Source organism: Cheilinus undulatus, linkage group 9 (assembly GCF_018320785.1).
Source record: "Cheilinus undulatus linkage group 9, ASM1832078v1, whole genome shotgun sequence".
In the NCBI taxonomy this organism is placed as follows: Eukaryota; Metazoa; Chordata; class Actinopteri; order Labriformes; family Labridae; genus Cheilinus; species Cheilinus undulatus.
Window position 1 is genome coordinate 18,765,103 of NC_054873.1, and position 20,085 is coordinate 18,785,187.

Below are 20,085 nucleotides of genomic sequence, written 5' to 3' on the forward strand. Positions count from 1 at the left end.
GGTAATGCAGTATGTAGATTTTATCAAATTGATTTATACTGTTTTTATTTGTATTGATTCCTAATTATATTGCAAGGTGCTGGTGACACTAAGGATACCTCATACTGCATTCCAGGCTTTACTTGATGCAGAATAACTCCATCCTTTACTTTCTAACTTTCCTTTGGAAACTTAAATTCCTTTCACTTGTTGCAAATAGCTGTACAGTGCTTAAAGTAGGGCAAAAGCTGGGGTGAAATTTCTAAAGAGGATGAATCTCCACCTCATTTCGTCTGGGGGCTTGGACTCCAAGTTAATGGTCAAAGGGACGGTCCATTTTCTCGAAGCTCAGCAGCTGTGTGTACTTAAGCATGACTCTGAACCCCCTGTGTGCTTAACCGAAGCCGGAGAAGATTTACAGCTAACGGACTACAGTGTGAAACACCCCGGTGTGAAACTGTAACAGGCAAACACACGAGGCACGAGCCTGTATAGTGACGTCTGCAGGGATGTTGAAAGCTGTGGCGCTGTCCATGGTGCTGAAAACGAAAAAAAGGGTAAAAAAAAAAAAAAAAGGAGGGAGAGGGGGTGCTGCTTCAGACTGAGTGGGAACGTGCTCTTCATGCCCTGAACTGTACATCTAAAGCCAAATATGGTGTGCGCTGTATCACATCCCTCACAGTAGACCCAGCTGCCTCGAATCCCCCTCTGAGATGTCAGTTTTGTGTTATAGAGCACAAGAGACATTTCATTGATTATGGTTATTTTAGAAAATGTCAGTACGGCTGTGTTGCCCAGTGATGTTGACCTTTTAAGCTGTGTAACTCCGCCGAACGGCATCGCAGAACGATGCAATCCAGGAAACATTATCGATCACGATTTGTTGCAGATCTTAAATCTTATATTTAATTCTCGGGAAACCCATTTAAGCCTAAATATTGCAATCAATAGTTTCTCCCGCCTGGATGCCTTGCGCATGGATATCCAGTACGAGTTTTAATACTCAAGACAAACAATAAAATAGCTTTAAACTCTCCAGACTGAGCGGTATAAGACTTATGACTTAAAACCCCTCTATTGGGGATTTGGGGAAATTAAAGGGGAAAACTTCAACTGACTTTCTGTCTAAATCTTGATTTAAATATTTTAAGATGCTTTCACAGTACATTTAAGAGAAGTGTAATTGTGCAGGTTTGCGTTGTGCAGAGGAGCAAACACAAACATACGCCGTCAACTTGAGCGTTTGGAGATGCCGCCTACTTAGCGCACCGTTACGCATCGATTAGTCCCTCAACGGTGAGGCAGCAGCGGAATTTCTGGGTGCAGATAGGACCACTCCTCTCTCTGCATATGATTTTCTCTCTCTCTCTCTCTCTCTCTCGACAGTCGGGGCTCGGTGGTGGTGGTGAGGAAGGGGGGGAGGGTGGTCTTGCAGTCGACGAGAGAAACAGGAGTTTATTGAGGAGTGTAGCTGCAACGGGAGAATAAAACGCATGCAAGTGAGCGCCGCTGCCTTGCGGATGGAGAGGAAAGGAGAGAGAGGAGAGAAAGATCGCGCTCGGACGAATGACCGCGCAGTGCTGAGAAACTGCCGCCTGAATTGTTTAACTTGTTGATGCGACGTTATTTCAGCTGTTTTTCCTTCTAGCGTGTGGCTGCAGTGACAGATAGATGGGAGGCGGAATCGCAAGTATTCTCTTCAGAGGATTTCAACTCCCAGTGGATGCAGTTTAAAGATAACTAAGGTAGGTGATTTTATATCACTTAGCTTTTCACTGAAAGAAATCTACCAGCTTATTTACGGGTGGCGTTTTTCAGAAATCCAATTCATATTCTGCCGCAAAGTAGGCTGAGGAAAAGGCTCGAGAGTGATACTCAACAGTGCTATGCGCAGTGTCTGTAGAAGTAAACGTCTCTTATTCTGTTTGGGTGCTTAAAAAACCTTAACCATAAGTGTCTCTGTGTGCTATTCGTCCTGCAGATGCGATTCATCTCCGAGCCATAGCACTGTGCAAACCGGACCAGGGTTGTATTAAACACTACAGGTCAGCATGGCAGCAGGTGTAGCGGCATGGCTCCCGTTCGCCCGAGCGGCGGCCATAGGATGGATGCCCGTGGCGAGCACCCCTATGCCCATCCCTCCCCAAGACAAGAGGAAAGCACAGGACGGACTCATCATCCTCAACGTGAGCGGGACCAAGTTTCAGACGTGGCGGACCACTTTGGAGAGGTACCCGGACACTTTGCTTGGGAGCACAGAGAGGGACTTTTTCTTCCACGAGGAAACAAACGAGTACTTTTTCGATCGTGACCCTGATATCTTTAGACATATTCTGAATTTTTACCGCACGGGGAAGCTGCACTATCCACGCCAAGAATGCATATCTGCATACGACGAGGAGCTTGCTTTCTTCGGTATAATCCCTGAGATCATTGGAGACTGTTGTTATGAGGAGTACAAGGACCGAAGGCGCGAAAATGCAGAAAGGCTTCAAGACGATGAGGATGTGGACATGAACAATGACGTCACGCCCGTTAACCTGACGTACCGGGAGTTTCTGTGGCGGGCTTTTGAAAACCCTCACACCAGCACCTTAGCTCTGGTCTTCTACTACGTCACAGGCTTCTTCATCGCCATATCAGTGATGGCCAACGTGGTGGAGACGGTTCCCTGCGGGACTCTGCCCAACAGGTCAAAGGAGATTTCCTGTGGAGACCGTTACGCACTGGCTTTCTTTTGTTTGGACACCGCATGCGTCATGATATTCACTGTCGAGTATCTCCTGCGTTTGATCGCAGCTCCAAGCCGCTACAAGTTCATGAAAAGTGTGATGAGCGTCATTGACGTGGTCGCCATCATGCCTTACTATATCGGCCTGGTTATGACCGACAACGACCAGGTGAGCGGAGCTTTCGTCACGCTTAGAGTCTTCCGGGTGTTTCGGATTTTCAAGTTCTCCAGGCACTCAGCAGGGCTGCGCATCCTGGGTTACACCTTGAAGAGCTGCGCCTCCGAGCTGGGCTTCCTTCTCTTCTCCCTCACCATGGCCATCATTATCTTTGCGACGGTCATGTTTTATGCAGAAAAAGGCTCCACAGCCAGCAAGTTCACCAGTATCCCTGCTGCTTTCTGGTACACCATTGTCACCATGACAACACTGGGGTAAGTGGCTGCATAAGATCATAAAGCTTTTTATTTACACCACTTTCTTTTTCAGGCTTTGTGAACATATTGGTTTAGAAACACTATAAGGTAAATCTTCAGCTACGTAATTAGACAGCACTTTTATTAACTTGGTCTTTTTGTCATAATTGGACTTTTTAGGAGTTTTAAAATTAGCTTAGCGAGTGACAAATTAGCATACGGTTCGGCCCTTTGAGCTAATTGCCGCTCGTCCACAGGTGTGCATTAGCAGGGCATAATAACGGCCTCGAGCGCCATTTAGCCAATCAAAAGGCAGGAAGATCCTGCTTTCTAGAGGCGCGTGTGCGCCATTCACTGCCATGTTCACTGCCTATCAATGAGCTGCACCGCACAAACAGCCTACCAGGCTGGGCCTCCTCCCTGCCTTTTTTCAAGGGTCTGTATTTGATGCGCTCTTTTTAAAGGTTACAGCTATGGATGGACACACTCTGGCCTATCAGCTGACAGACACCAGGCCTTTAAAAATCTTTCAGGGAGACCTTTAAGGCATGAAGGCACCAGGCTAAACTGAAGCACAGCTTTTAAATTAGCAGGCTACTTTACAAATTATAATATAAGACAGTCTCTCCCCTCTGCCTCTCATAGGGTACACTCTCTCTCCTCTCTCCTTTAACGAGCTACTGTAAATATTTGAATGCTAATTTCATGCTCATGAACAACCTCAGCTGTACTTTGTGCTGATGTAGCATAAAATAATTAAATGTGGTTAAGAAGATTACATCAAATTAATTTGTATTGATGAGCGCACTCAGCCGCTCAGCTGCTCCACTTGGGTTATTATTAGTATTGTTATTATTACTGCTTTTCACTCCAGCCCTGATATTCTTGGCTCAAGCGCTTTCCAAGGTGCTGAAAAGTTGAGTCAGTGGCATATGTAGTTCATATATGTCTCATCGTTTGAGTGCATAAATGCCTTACAGTGACTAACGCATTACATTCACAAATCAGAATCTGTCTGCTTTTGCTTTGTGATCACTGCTGCACAGCTGAGGTTGAACATCAAATGTAGTCCTCATGCACTCCTCTTCATTGATGATGTGCAAAGGTCCTTTTGAATTAATGTTGTCTTTTAATTTTGAGGTCAAAACATCACGTCAAACATTGCAAAACAAATAGCCTCTGGCTCTGTGTGCTTCGTGTGTGTGCTTCTCTGTGTGTCTGCATTTGTGTCTGCCTACATGTGTATTTGTATGCTTAAAATGCAAGAATATTCTCGCTTTAAATCCACACTTTTTAGCGTTCAAACTCCCAAAGTGAGTAGACTTTCACATGTTTGATACACTCCTGTCTTATGTACCTGCTTTCACATCTGCATTGATGCAGCCTTTCTGCATTTGTTTCAGCTCTGCAGGCAACATGTTTTTACCATTCTTTTTGTTATTACTGTAATACTATTTGTTGTAATAACAAAACATTATCTGGCCACTGCTGCAAAGGATACTGTGTTCTTAATGGCGCACAAAGCTTCTTCCTGTGCTCATTCAATACCAGTTGGACCCCCACTCACCCACAACGACCAACTCAAGCATGATTAGTAATACACACAATCTGATGATTGAAGCTGCCACCTCAGAGCGAATGCTGCATTGGCCATGCTTTGAGAGATAAAAGATGAGTTGTGTAAGGGGGTACATTATTTATCTTTTGGGAGCAACAAAGATGTTGCTGCATTGAGCTCGCAATCCCCTTTTTGTGTTGCTGAAGATGGATTTGAAAAAGATGTTCTGCAGCATGAGAACAAAACTGAAACGTCCTTGGTAATGGGGACATTTCTGTCACTCCATTGTGAACCATGACAGCCAGGCTGACAGATTTGCAACCCATACTGAAGCCTTGCAGTGGTGCAAAATGCTGCAGAGTGGACCACCGGAGGAGAGGCTGAATATCCATCATTGTGAGTCGTCAATCGCCTCTTTCTCGTGATCCATCATTCTCCAGGTGTGCTTTTGAAAAACATATCTCATAGAAACGGTAGAGCTAACTTGTGGTTGTCTCTGTGGACCAAACACATTGATGTGTTGTTGTGCTGCTGTTCTGTGACCTTCACTTTCCTATCTGATCAGGTGAAATGAGCTTTTCCAATGGTTTGTTTCCGATCTCAGCATGAAGATAAATTGATCCCCATCCGACAAATAGTTGTTTGAGTCACATTTGAAGCCGGGTGTCTTTTTCTTTGATTGCAAATAAGCTCTTTAAAACTAGCTCGATGCTTCTGGCTGTAACCTCCATTTGAAGCGTTTGAAAGCATTTGATTTCAGTTTGATAGTCAATGATGCCTTTTCCTGCATGATATCATGATGCGTTTCCACTACATATATTTTCAATTTCCCTGCCTCACACCCTGTGGAAGTAAAGACAGAGGCTTGCGTTCCCTCCCCTGCTGATGGCCCATTGATTGTGCTTAAGCAGACGTGCAGACATTGGGGGAGCAGGGGCTCCTGTTCAGAGGCACTTGGCAGGCAGCCTGAATGAAAAGGAAGGGTGCCTGGAGACCAGCGGAGAATCAATAGCTCTGTGCAGCTGCGTGTCACACCTCTGTGTGTCTGCTGCTCTGTGCCACCAAACACAGGACAAGACCCACTTATCCCTCCTTATTTATTGAGGCTAATCTCTGAGGCTGCTTTCGGATACCAACAAAGACGACTATGCCTCTGTCAGAATGCTGATGGCAAGAGGTTCAACAAATGAGTGACTCGTTGTAAAATATCTGATTTTTATCAGTGGTATTATGCTTTGCCCTGTCTTTAAAAGCTCTACTAACATCTGGGAGTATAATTCAGAGACTTGATTTAATATTGCGCATTTAAGGTGGCAATAGATTCCAATTTAAAGATAGCAGTGCACTTTATTAGCCTGGAATCAGATGCTGCAGTGTTTCCTTGCTCTTGTTTTCTCTAGATGATCCTCACAGTCAGGGTGAATTAGCTGCAGAGGGAGTTTTTGGTGCTTCAGATCTTTTAAGTGATTTAAGGTGTAATGGAGTGCACTGCTGAGAGCAGCTGTGAAAACGGTGGAAGTCAAGCGCAACCCACAAGGGAAGAGGAGTGGGGAGGACAGGGTTTAGTCTGGCGTAGAGACACACGTTTGGCTGGACACAAACACACATTACCTTTGATAGACATAAGAGGCCTCTGACATTAAAACAAACACTTCTCCTCTTCCTCTCATTGATAGCCTTCTTTAAGCAGCTGCCTTTAGGTTGCGCTTTTAGGAATGATTGTTCTAATTGGTGACATCCACTCAGTGCATTTTCTTCAGTGTAACATACACAGATGTATGTTGTGCTCAACACGCAGAATTTATCACCATGCTGTTTGTCGTTTCTTCAGCTCCGCCTACCAGGAAAGACTTGACAAGTGAGCCCTATAAACCTCTCCAGATAGGATTTATAAGACAGAGGAGGCAAGGTTAACAGACATGAGGGTCACTGTAGGGCCCATAAAGAAGCACAAGTATAACCATTATCATCTTCGCGACTTCTGACACCTCTGCCCCATGGTGATCACAGTGTACAATGCAGAGCGTCGCCTTTATGGATCGCTGTGGTGCTGATCAAAGCTTTTTGAAGTCGAAACCCCTCCCTGCATGTCAGATGTAATTGAAATGTACAGGAACAATCTGGAGGGCCCGTACAGTATCTGTATCCAGGAGATAACAAACGCATGCTTGATGATATAGTACTCATGTGGTGGGATAAGTTAGCATGCCCCTGGCAGGCATTGCAGAGGATTTTCACTCTTTTTTTTTTTTCTTTTTTCTCCACTGAGCATGACAGTCAGCGAGGAACATTTGGTGTGTTTGATTATGTACTGCAATGGGTGTAATTTTTGTGTTCACTAGAATACATTACACCACTTGGCATTGTGTATGTTATGCACATTATGAAAATAAGCAATCCATTATGAGAGATGTGATGTATTACTGTGCAAAGCAGAAGTGGCTGCTGTGAGATGTGTAGGCTGCCATTAGCCTGCAGGCTCGCAGCGCCCCTCCAGGTGCTTTATTGGTGAGGAGAGGTGATGCTAATACGAGGCTGGTATAATGGTCTTGAAGTGACAGGTGACTTAATGAGGGGGACCTGGCACTGAAATGTGTTCACTTCGAGCTTCTGTCTGCCCATGCAAATGAGTGTGAAATGGAGGAGTGAGAGCGAGGGGCAGAAAAAGGCAACAGTCTTCAGGGGAGATTAAGATCATTGAGAAAGACAAAATCTGCGTGAGAAAAAAGACATTCATTCCTGATGCTAAATTGAAAATACGCAAGCCCCGGCATTTTCTCTATTCTCTTTGTTTTCATCGCACTGCAACAGTTTCACACTGGCAGCTAGAGATTTAAAAGGGTGATGTGGAGGTGTGAGATGAATGATTGATTAACATTTTACAAGCTTTCATATACTACAGATTTATGACATCATATTTATGTACTTTGGGAACTTCAGAGGCTTTCATTTGCAACTAAATTACATTTTAATGATGGTATATATATTTTATTGAATAATACAATGTGGAAAAGGAAATGTATTTGTGGTCAGTGAACCCTGAAGTGAAAAACAGATTATGTCCAGCTGCTCGGTTGATGTGAGGATACTGTGTGTGTGAACTGACTCTTAAAGCAGGCATGCGTCACTGCGGATGGTCAGATTGATAAATAATCTATATGGCAAGGACAAAAAGGCTGTCTCTCTTTTTGATTCGATTCCTTTGACAACCCCAGTCTTCAAGGCAGGGCCAATAATGCTCGTTCCACCTGCACAGGGTTTTCATTAATTCCCCCTTGAATGTCTTGCATTAAGCATGTTCTGCATTTGGGCCTTGGTAACATAGTGCAGGGACATAAAATATGGCATCAGTGTTTTTCTACACTGCTCAGCATTTTTTATCTTCTACTTTGTATTGCAAGCAACAACCAAGATTAATGGAATTTCCCAGAACAAGATTAAAGTTGGTCTGAATGAATGCAGCATCGCAGCATTAGGATATAAGGAGATATGTGAGAAAACACATCACCTCGATTTCATTGTTGTTAGAAAGCATTTGCTCTGCCTGACTCTGCTTCCATCCAATCTAACAGCCCAGAAACCCCTGAGCCAGCTCCAGTGAATGAATGCGACGAGGAAATGTCGCACACTGTGTGACAAAGTCCTATCCTGGAAGTTGATATGTTGTAAAAGATATCAGATGTAGAGCGTGATGTGATCAAACAGTGTGAAAATGAAGAAGCCAAGCCCAACAGCTATCTCCTCCTATAGTGCTGCACGGGTTATTTACATACTCAGCATTTACATACAGATGGAAACTGCTTGTCTGGTCATGGAGATTGGTATGCAGACACACATAATGCCTCCTCATCACTTTGTGGAGATGCACGCCAGTTTTCAGAACGGATTGTCTTCTCTTAAGCCCTCTAATTTAAACTGTGATCTGAATTTAATCCATATAGTTACCATGTTAGGGTTACATTAGAGATTTCAAAGAAAAAATAAGAGAGATTTAAAATCAGGCTTATGTAAAGAATATTATTCAAATCTTAAACTCTGATAACCATTGTTATTACAACCTTGCTCAAATTTGTGGGTATGTGCAGTAGGAATGGGCAGTAATACAGTATAACAGTCTCCTTGGGTATTCTTACGAAGCCATGGTCTTTAATTACAGTCATGAAGATGTTGCTGTGTAATGAGTGCATGTTTATAATAAAAGCCTGAAGAATGTGCCTGTGTGAAGATGCTGTAAAAGTGATTAAGGAACTCTTGTTAATAATGTAAGGCTTAATTGTCAAGGACTCACTCATCAGTGTTCAAGTCTTCAGTGGTGTGATATGATTTAAAGTTGCCGTAGCAATTTCAGGCACACTTAAAACCAATTTAACGTTTATTAGAACATTTAAACCTACATCGACCCCTTTTTACAGGATTTATTAAAGTCCCTGTAAAGTGATAAAAAAAAATTTTTTTTAGGTTTGTTGTTTGACAGGCCACTGTGTTATGAACCACCAGGCCAAATTTCAGTCGGTGAAAAAATCTCTAAGTTGATAAAATTAAGCTTCAAAATCATAAAAGGAGGGAGTAGAATTTGCTCTAGGATGGAGTTAAAGCCACGCCCACTCACTCTGACCAAAACGCAGCTACCTGGCTCTGAGCAGAGACACAGAAACTGGAATTAATTTTATTATTTTCTGGCATACATCTCTCTGTTATGATGCTGGTGATGACTCATAGGCCATTGTGGCTGATAGATTTAGGAAATTTACCTCGCATTGACCAAAAACACAGCATGTAGCTGACTTAACTTCAAAGAAATGCAGTGACATCAACTAACAACAGACTAGTGATGAACTGCTCAGTGGTTTTATGTCATTGTAGTGTTGGGCGGGGGGGGAATTCCCCATCAAGACCGATGTCATGGGCTCCTATATTTGCCCTGCACAAATAAAACCAAGCCAGGAAAGAGGTGAACAACTTTCTAATGATTTAAATCAATAATTCAGTCACATATATACAGTGTCTCAGTGTTTCACACAAATACCAACTTATTCCAACAATTTCAGGTTTGGATTTCACTTTTCAGGGACTTTAATGAAGTTAACTGGTACTGTTAGCTATTCTGGGCTCTAAAGCAGTCCAACTTATTATAAGCTTCTTGTAGAGCAATGCCAGGGCTGGGGAGTGCTCATAATTTTTACACAATCCGGAAGTAATTACTGAGTAAGACATATCTTTATCTTTTTAAAGCATATGAAACTTCACATACTTCACATTCCTACGTCCTGTCTGATAATAGTTTGGGATTATTAATTTTCATATAACCTCAGAGCAGGAAGAAATTGTCAAGGTGTGCCATTACACAAAGGAAATGAGGGATTACATGGACAAAACTTAACTAGATCATCTGTCCTGATGTAACTCATATATCCTGTGAAGTGTTAAAACAGTGCTGCAACTTTGGATCACTTCTGTATTAAATTTTCTCATTTTTTCTTTTTTTTTTAGACTCAAAACATTTTGTTAAAAGAGTGAAAGAAACACTTGTAGTGGCATATGCTTCGCTGTGCTTATGTATGCAGATCACCAAGTGCTTGGTCGGACCTGCCTCTTGTGTGATGGGGTTTTGAAACATCTTGCAGTAACACTGTATATTGCAGCAGAATGTTGGGAAAGTTTGACTGCACTGAAAAATGAATAATGCCCAGTCCTAAAGTGTGTTGTTTGTGGTTTTATTCATTGGTATTGGTAGGTCTCTGTACATGTAGTTCATTGTTGCTTCTGTTCTAATTGTTTACTGTGATGGCAGCTGTATGTGTGAGGGGTCCAAGATAAATTATACCAGGGGACATTCAAGTCTATCGGCTCAGATCGGATCGGCTGGATTGTATTGTGTCGTTGCTATTAATACAATACCTTTGTTGACAGTTGCTTCAGGCTTAACTTGTTTCCAGAACCTCCTCTAAAGGACAAAAGTGTCACTTAAGCCAGGCATGAACTGTGCAATTTCAAGCTTATGCACATCATGCTGTGTGGCTGAATTGTTTATGACACACAACCAGCACTCTCTATTTTTGTGCTCACTCTGTGTGAGTGAAGTCAGTTCAGACTGTGACATGTTTTCTTTGAAAGGTCTCGCAAACAGTGGTTAAAGTCAAATCTTTGTCATTTGCATGGTTCAAATAAACAGCGCTAAAATGGTCTCACCATTTCTCCCACGCATAAACAGCATCGCCACCAAACACAACTAGCAGCTAAATAAAAACAAATGTAGTGACAGGAATTTCAGCCATTTAGGATCCAGGTTGTTTGGTTTGGCACAGCCATAAAGAGCCTCTTTCAGCTTAGAAATGACTCTTCATCTGGCTTTTATAAAAGCAAACCAAATTTTTCAATGTTAAGACCTATGGCTGATATATCTGTATTTGTTTTACCCACACTTTTCATTGTAATGAAACCAAACCAGAGACTTTTCCAGGACAAAACTTCTTTGAATGATGTTTGGTAAAAAACATTCATGCTTATTCTGAGGTGTATTTGATAACAGCAAACAGGGGATAAAAGGAAAACAGCTCCCATTGTTTGCATAAAAGAGCCAGCTCTCAGAACCGGATTGTTCATGAAGGACACATCATTGTCAGTCTGCAGGTAGGCTTCTTTAGATCTTTTGTGATAGAAGTGGAAGGCCATCAAACCGTCATGCCTGCTGTTGGCATGGTGATTTAAGACACTGTCTGATGGTTTACAAGGGAAAACCGCCTCAAAGTTGGGGAATCAGCTCATAGCTCTTCTCTCTCTTGCAAGTGTGTGCAGTTGTATGACTAAAATGTCAAATATGCCAGAAATCCATTCAAACAGCCAGGAGCAGCTGATCAGGCCATTGTTGACCGTCATTTCCCCCTTACACTGCACAACAAATGATGCTAGACCAGAAAGTTGGCCAGACTTTGTGACTTTGAGTCATGTGACTCAGATTTTGTGTGTTTATCGGCTTACAATTGCACACTGTATAACCAGCTTTAGGAAAACCCACACTTACAAAAAAAAAGCATTGAATTTGATCCGATATAAAAAAGCAGAGTCATCAGTATCACTCTTAAGGCCTTTTTTTTAGGTTAATCTATACCATAATATCATGGGCACAAGGACCACTTGTCAAAAGAGATAAATGCTACCATCAATAATATGCTTCGTCTTATATCCTCATGCCTACAGAAATTACAAGGTACTGTATTATTCTGCAAAGTTCATGCAAGACAGTTTTGAATAGTAAATAACAAAAAAATGTGATTTGTTTGAATTCTCCTAGCCAACCAACTGATTTTAGTCTTTAGTTTTTCTGTCCCCGCTGGTTTCTTTTTGTTACCTAAATGTCAAAGAGTTGAAGGGCTTTATTCTCTTGTGTTTCACTCCCTTGGATTCCTTTATCACTGCGTTTAGCCTAGAAGCTCTGTAAACCAACAATTGAGTTATTTTTACACCACTTTTTTGTACAGATTAAAAAACAAGATACTACATGTTAGTGATTAGATCGCTGCAGAAGGGCTTGAAGGCACATTTAATTTTCTGTGGACACAGGTTAGCTGTTCTCTATTTCATACTGCCAGGTTAAGCTAATCAGCTGCTTCTTTTGCTTACTTCCCCCCAAAATGGCTTGTGCTTGCTTACTTTCTTATGTAATACTTCATTTTATACCCATAGGTCCATATTAGCATGATAAAAGCATGAAACCTTTTTATATACAGCACAGGGACAACAATACAAGGATCAAGTCATTGAAGTTCACATTGAGACAACTGTTCCAGTGTTTCCACACATAAGTGGGAATGTGGGCTGAGCAAACTTCATTATATCCTAATTTTTTAAATCCCTCAAAAGACATCAATTTGCACATAAAATTTCTCTCTGCAGCGTTTTACATGGAAATATCATAAACAGATGTATCACTTACACTTGCCCTGTCTCGGTAATTTCAGAAAGATTCTTAATGCATCATTATACAGCACCTGGGGCTTCTTAACTTTAGCTTTACTGTAACCGTGCCACAAGTGGGCAGTATAAAGTGGGGTACAGTAAACTCTGAAATGCTCTGTTTTACTTTGTCCTTGCTGCTGGATAAACACACTATATTGCCAAAAGTATTGGCTCACCTGCCTTGACTCGCATATGAACTGAAGTGACATCCCATTCTTAATCCATAGGGTTTAATATGATGTCGGCCCACCCTTTGTAGCTGTAACAGCTTCAACTCTTCTGGGAAGGCTTTCCACAAGGTTTAGGAGTGTGTTTATGAGAATTTTTGACCATTCTTCCAGAAGTGCATTTGTGAGGTCACACACTGATGTTGGACGAGAAGGCCTGGCTCTCAGTCTCTGCTCTAATTCATCCTAAAGGTGTTCTATCAGGTTGAGGTCAGGACTCTGTGCAGGCCAGTCAAGTTCATCCACACCAATCTCTCTCATCCATGTCTTTATGGACCTTGCTTTGTGCACAGGTGCACAGTCATGTTGGAACAGGAAAGGGCCATCCCCAAACTGTTCCCACAAAGCTGGGAGCATGGAATTGTCCAAAATCTCTTGGTATGCTGAAGCATTCAGTGTTCTTTTCACTGGAACTAAGGGGCCAAGCCTAACCCTTCTGATAAACAACCCCACTCCATAATTCCCCCTCCGTCAAACTTTACATTGGCACAATGCAGTCAGACAAGTACCGTTCTCCTGGCAACCACCAAACCCAGACTCATCCATCAGATTGCCAGATGGAGAAGCACAATTTGTAACTCCAGAGAACACTTCTCCACAGCTCCAGTGCATGTGGAGAAGAGTTGCACTTGGCGATGTATGGCTTGGATGCAGCTGCTCGGCCATGGAAACCAGTTTCATGAAGCTCTCTACGCACTGTTCTTGAGCTAATCTGAAGGCCATATGAAGTTCAGAGGTCTGTAGCGATTGACTCCAGAAAGTTGCTGACCTCTGTGCACTGTGCGCCTCAGCATCCGCTGACCCCGCTCTGTCAGTTTACGTGGCCTACCACTTTGTGGCTGAGTTGCTGTCGTTCCCAATCGCTTCCACTTTGTTAAAATACCACTGACAGTTCTTGAATCCCCTTCCAGTAGTTCAGTCCCAACCATGGCATTGCTAAAATTGTAGCATATCATGGTGTCTTCTCTCTGAAAGGAAGAAAATAGAAGTATTTTCCCAAAATATTTGAACTATTCCTTTAAGCTGAAGAGTATTAGCTCTCTTAACCACTGCACTACCCTCTTATTACTAGAAGATTTTAACCTTAACCTCATAATGCTTAATTTCTGTCACATTGCACGTTCATTACAACATTTTCACACACTGCAGACATCAAAATATTCAAGAACAGCCGCTAAAATTTTCCTTGTCTGAATTTTCATGTTGAGGTTTTTTTTTTCTGCAAGGTCAGTGAGCTAATTAAAAGCTTCACATAGTGTTGCAGCAACAGAGGAATGAAATGATACCCATAATTCCCACACGGTCACATTAGCATTGTGAGAAAATTATCTGTAATGGATTGTGGACTAAACATATGCAAGTCACTGGCCTTGCACTTGTTACTTTACATGTTACACTTGAGATATTCAGCATTCAAACAACAGGCTGCAGTTTGAGCTTTTTTAATGTGCCCGCCTGAACATTACACTGCACCCTGCAATGGCATGTAATGATGGCTGGATTAGGAAGAGGCAGTTCTTTTTATTTTTAGCTGCCCTGTCACATCAGAGGCATGGGACTAACATTCATAAAGCCCATCCCCTAAAGCTAAACCAGTTTTTGCCCCCTCTCTGACATCAAAATCAGGTTTTACAGCACAGCTGTAGAAATAAAAAGTTGCAAGGAAGGCTGATGATAGTCCTATCCCTCCCTGTGAGGAGTCTAGGGAGGGTTATATCGCTCTTTGCACCGTTTATTCCTCCCAAGCGCATGGGACGGCATAGCAAACACAATATCTTGAAAAGGTGCCAGCTTTTATAATGCCAGAGTGTGAGTATCCCTCCCCCTGACATTTGTCTCTTTATCAAAAATGCCCCTCAGCCAACAAGCCAACATCTGTGATCAGCAGAGATTCAGAGATTATAGCTAACAGCAATCATCAGTCTGCTCTGCGAACAAAACAGAAAAGAAATCAAAGAGCGATGTAACTTCTGCTGGTCTGACACCTCATCTGAAGAATGATGGGATATCGCTGCAGATACGGCTTTAAAATAAAGTTATGCTGTTTTTAAAGCCTCTCAGCAAAACATGAACCGGGCTGAAATGAGAGAAATCCATTAACCTGACAGTTACCCTAGATTTAAAGTGCCTGCACTTAAATGCAGCGCAGCATACATTTATTTCATCATGACATCCTTTTTATTGTATAGTAATGTGTAATGTTAACAGCAGTCACTGTCTTGTATCCTGCGTGAGCGTTGAAATCAATAGACTTTCATCTAGTGGAGGCAAACAGGAGGCCGCTTGCCATCAGATTCAAAGAAACTTTGATGCACACACTTTAATTGAAACTTGGTTTACAGCCCATTCATAATACCCAAACGTGAGCGGCTTCATGGCAAAGTCATGAATATTGATTCAGCCCATTTGTCAGCTTAAAGCTCGGCTTCACCGCTTATGAACCATCTCATATTTTTGTCAGAGCTGAGGAATCATGTGCCAGTTTACGGCACGGGGATACCACAATGAAAGCTCCTCATGATCAAAACTGATCCCACTTGAATGAGATTCACAGTGCGCACTGTAAAGGAAGAATACAGATCCCTGTATCCCGACTCATGTGGAGCTGCCCATACTCTTCACTGTTAACCCAGTTTCATTGTGGAGTCTTTGCCACAGGCTCCATAGATTATTAGTTTCTGTATGCAGAGAGAATGATAAGAGGCTCTGTCCCATTTGAGTTTAGGTATAAAGAGCTTCTCCACCCGTCTGCCGGCAGGGAGGTCCTGCTGAGATGAGGGATGTCAGCCTGTCACCCTGACGCATGGCAGCTGTTTCCTGCCTGGCCCAGCTTCTATAAATAGCCAAATATATCACCTAATGTAGGCCATTTGGTCAAACAGAAACTAAACAGGGCATGTGCTGCATGTAGGGCGATATTTTTCTCTTTCACCTCTAGCGTACTTCTCATGTACAGGTGTATGAGTGTCACCGACACTGGCTGGATATCATCCTCCTCTTTATCTGTCCCCATGCTGTCTCAGGTGGATTGATGACATAATAAGCGTCGATCACACGGAGCCATTATTTAATGTCAAGTTCAGACCTTCAGACTGCCTTAACTGATCATTTCAGCTGATCTAATGTGATGGAAATAAGTGTTTTCTATGATATTTATAAAGATATGTACAATCCTGTAGAGATAAACATCAGTTTCTTGTATAACAGATAGCTGCTGGCTGTATTTGTGGTGGACAAAATAAAACCTCTGCAATAATCAGGAGCTCAGTTCAGTACACCTGCAATAGCTTCTAGCTTGTGGAGATTGCCTCGATTTGTAGCTGTTGTGTATTTTTGTGAACGTTGGAAATAAGGTTGATAAAATTTTCAAAACTTTGGTACTTTTAGATGCCATTTGTATTGAATTTTCATTACTTCAGTTCTCAGTGGTATTGAAAAGTGCAGAAGCTTCAAAAGATCTTCTGCTCCTGAGCCATATTTTCAACAAAAAGCTGCCACTAGGGAGTGCTTTTTTTAATTGAACAAATGTTGCCTGTGTATTTGTACAGTTTAGACTAACTGCAGGAGTGTCCCCACATTTGTTTTTTGTACCTAATATTAGTTCCCCAGGACTCTTAATGTTAGTTCCCTCGATTTTAATTGTTGTGATTAGTTTATTATCTAAGTTTAAAACTCTATTCTCAAACAACTGTACTGGAAAGTTGTGCCTGTTTGAGTTGGAAGCCAACATTTCCATCCCATGTACAGTTGAAATGCATTTGAATTACTACTAACAATGTCTTACAGACTTACCACCTGTGTTAGATCAGCATTTCACTGCTGTGCTCTCAACAAGCATTAAATCTCCACAAAGCAAAGTGGTCATGATGCTTTTATCGTGCCTACCCACGGTAAATACAGAGCAGTCACATGGCAGGTTGAAGGCAGCACATATCAGGATCTGTCTTTTGTCTGTATTTCAGAGTGATTTATACCCCACAGAGATAAAACACAGTATTTTACCTGCCTTCTAACCTGGCTCTGTGAATTACAATGCCTGATGTTTTAAGGCTGGTCAGCCCTACCGTGGTCAAGACTGTAATACCTCAACAACGTCTAAATGTGTTTCCATTAAATCTGGCACTGATATTCATGTTCCCCAGAGAACAAAGCCCTGCTGACTTTAGCGATCCATTGACATTTTCTTAACTGCTGCAGTTAGATTGAGATTGGCTGTTTTAATTGAAATCTCTCGACATCTGCTGGATTGATTTGCATGAAATTTGGTGAGCACATTCTGGTGCAATCTCAGGATGACTTTTAATGACTTTGGTAAGCCATTAAAATTTTATCTAACACCATCATCAGGGCAAATGATTAACTTGTCCACTTATTGGTTTCATGGCAAGGAAAACTAATGAAATTCCACCGGCCTCTGCTGCACTCTTTGTTTAGTGCTGATTAGTTTGAATAATCTTAATGATGCTAAGATAGAATATACATATAAATACACAATGTATGACCATAAAATGTAAACATTACGTCCATCTAACACTCATGCTGGCATCATGACAGCAGCTTTTAGCTGTATGTCCTCAAGGGGCAGACAGATTGGCCATTTTTAAGATTGTTTTTTATTCTGCCTTTATAAGGACATGTAAGGAGACAGGGAAATATGAGGAGACAGAACTGGGAACGACATGCATGTGAATAGTATAAGAATTGGGACTCTAAGTTGTAGGGGTGTAAATCACCAGTCTCATCCCAATATGATACCATATCAATATTTTGGACAACGATACGATATTTTCTGATACCACAAAATCTGCCACGGTACGATTTTGATTTGATTCTATATGAGGCCCAGGATCGATATCAGGCAATTTTGTGCAAAAATTTCACACAGTTACAGAAAACAACAGTTTCTGCTATTAAATTATTGACAGGTCTCTGTATTTCATAAAAATATGTCTTTAACAAAAACAACAAAGACCTGATTACCCCTGATTACCTTTAAATTATGAACACAACTATGCACACTTGCGTTAAAACATATTAATTTAAAACAGCAAACATTTTCAGTACCAAACTGTGTTCCTGTTTTAGATTTTTTTCTTAAACTTATTTACACACATAGACTTAACAGATATTTCTGCTCTATTTCAGCTCTTCATACTTTACACAGGAGCCTGTTAATGTGGCAGATAGTTCATTTTTGTAGTTTATTCACCTTATGAGTTTTAAATGAGGTAAAATATGTGGCATATGATGTTTAATAATGATTCTTTATCATTTTTTATTTATTGCAACCTTTATTTTAATAAATGGAAAGGTTAGACAGAATATTAGAGCAAAGTTTTATTATAAAAGACGTTCCTGTGACGTGCAGCTTTATAACAAGAGAGAGGGGGTGGGGGATATACAGAGAACAGCCTTCCTGCTTGAACCACGATAAGTTTGGACAGCTTATATTTTCATTATAAATCTAACGTGAGACAGCAATGTAAAATAAGTGTATCAAAGGAGATATGCAGCAGCGAACTTTTTCCTCTCTGTGTATCTACGGTCTGCTGCAGACAGCACTCGCTTCCTCAGCCCTAACGGGTGGAGTGTTTTTATCCGTGAATGATCTCATACGGCGGTTATATACGGGTAAAGATGTAGATGTAGTCGGCAAACTAAGAGGAGAGATCCGTCCTGCAGGAGTGTGTTTCTGAAATATATCCACACAGCAGAGAGAGGAGAGCATATCCTCTTTCCCTCAGCCATGAAACTTTAAGCCACTGCTGCTACTTAGTTAGCTGCAGCTAGCTTTTTGAGGACACTGCCTGGGGTGGAAACTGTCAACAGGCGTGCGGGGGGAATTTCAAAATAAAAGTGTTGCTTGAAGCATCCATTTAGATCGATGTTTTGACTTTCCATCAATCTGATTGGATCATCAATCAACCAATCGATATGTCGATATACATCGATGAATAGTTACACCCCTACTAAGTTGTGACCAGTGTGTTGAGGACAGTAGCATCTGTACATTATGATAATGTGTCTTACTTCAAAGAACATAACTTGATTATATTTCCTAAGTTGCCAGCTATTATCATCATTACAAGCAAATTGGGAATTAATTGTGATTGTAATATCCTAAAGTAAAATTTTTTATCAGGACTTTGTGGGTGATTTTGGCATATAAAATAAAGTGTAACGCAATTTGTTTGACCATACACTTTGAGTTTTTTGCAACTAGTTGCTTGGTTGTACATTCAGTTTATCTGACTTTTCTTAGTATTTTGATTTTATGTTGCTCTGCAAAGAAACCCCTCATATTTAAAGCATGATACATTTGACATCTTACTCTACACAAAACCATTTTGTAGTTTAGTTTTAGATAGATTTAGATAGCTGTTGTTTTTTGCTTTTTATTTCATACATATATGCGGTCCAGCTCTGATAGAAGCTGCCGCCATACTTGGCTAAATCTCAGCTCATTTCCTCACTGGCAGCAGCCATCGCTATTGTTTTTCACTACAACTAAACTCCACCCATAGCTAGCACCTTCTTCTCCTAAATTGATGCTGATTAGTCCGGATCATTTTGGTTCCTCACAAATGTAGATTTGAGCTTTTCAAGATGAATTAGCATGATGATAGACTGGCAAATCCATCTGCTTTGCAAGGTTACCGATGCATGGGTTGAGAATTAGTATCAGCCAGTGTTGGTCCTGTTGACAAACATCAGCCATCGGGTGATAATGTGGTGTGAACAGATATCAGTTTTCGATGTTAATTTGTCGTGTCCAGTCAGTTCTGTGTTGACATCTGGCGTACCTGACTGCTGAATCAAATTACAGATTTTCACCAGTTGGAAAAACTCTGATAGGTTTCCATGGTCAAACAAAGGAAAACATACTAGAAATGTTGGAAATGTTACTCCAAAAGAAGTGATGGAATTTTTTTTATTTTTTATCTGCAGTCAGTTAAATTGTTATTTTAAACAATAAAATCACTATCAGCCCTTTTTGGCTGACAGCTGAGGTCAGCTCTACTGATGGGTCTGTCTTTATCTGACTGAGTGAGTGAGTGATGCTCCTTTCAGAGTCATACCATACAGAATTGGGTTTGCTTGTACTGAAAGCTGTTGGTAATGGCTGTCTGCACTGCGGTAAATAGAGCCATACATACAGAGTTGCACTGTGGGCAGGGTTTAGTTGTACTGAAAACCGTTGATAATGGCTGCCTCCGCTG

The 20,085-nt window shown here is 41.4% G+C and overlaps 1 protein-coding gene across 2 annotated transcripts in view; it reads left to right on the forward strand.

Moving 5' to 3' along the window:
• Positions 1-1,429: 1,429 nt before the first annotated feature.
• Positions 1,430-20,085, forward strand: part of LOC121514607 (potassium voltage-gated channel subfamily D member 2-like) — a 53,287-nt gene continuing 34,631 nt past the window's right edge. For both annotated transcript variants that reach the window (XM_041794794.1, XM_041794795.1), the window contains exons 1-2: positions 1,430-1,724; positions 1,961-3,142. In XM_041794794.1, the coding sequence (XP_041650728.1) occupies positions 2,031-3,142 (1,112 nt within the window). In that variant the 5' untranslated portion in view covers positions 1,430-1,724; positions 1,961-2,030. The remainder of the gene's footprint in view (positions 1,725-1,960; positions 3,143-20,085) is intronic.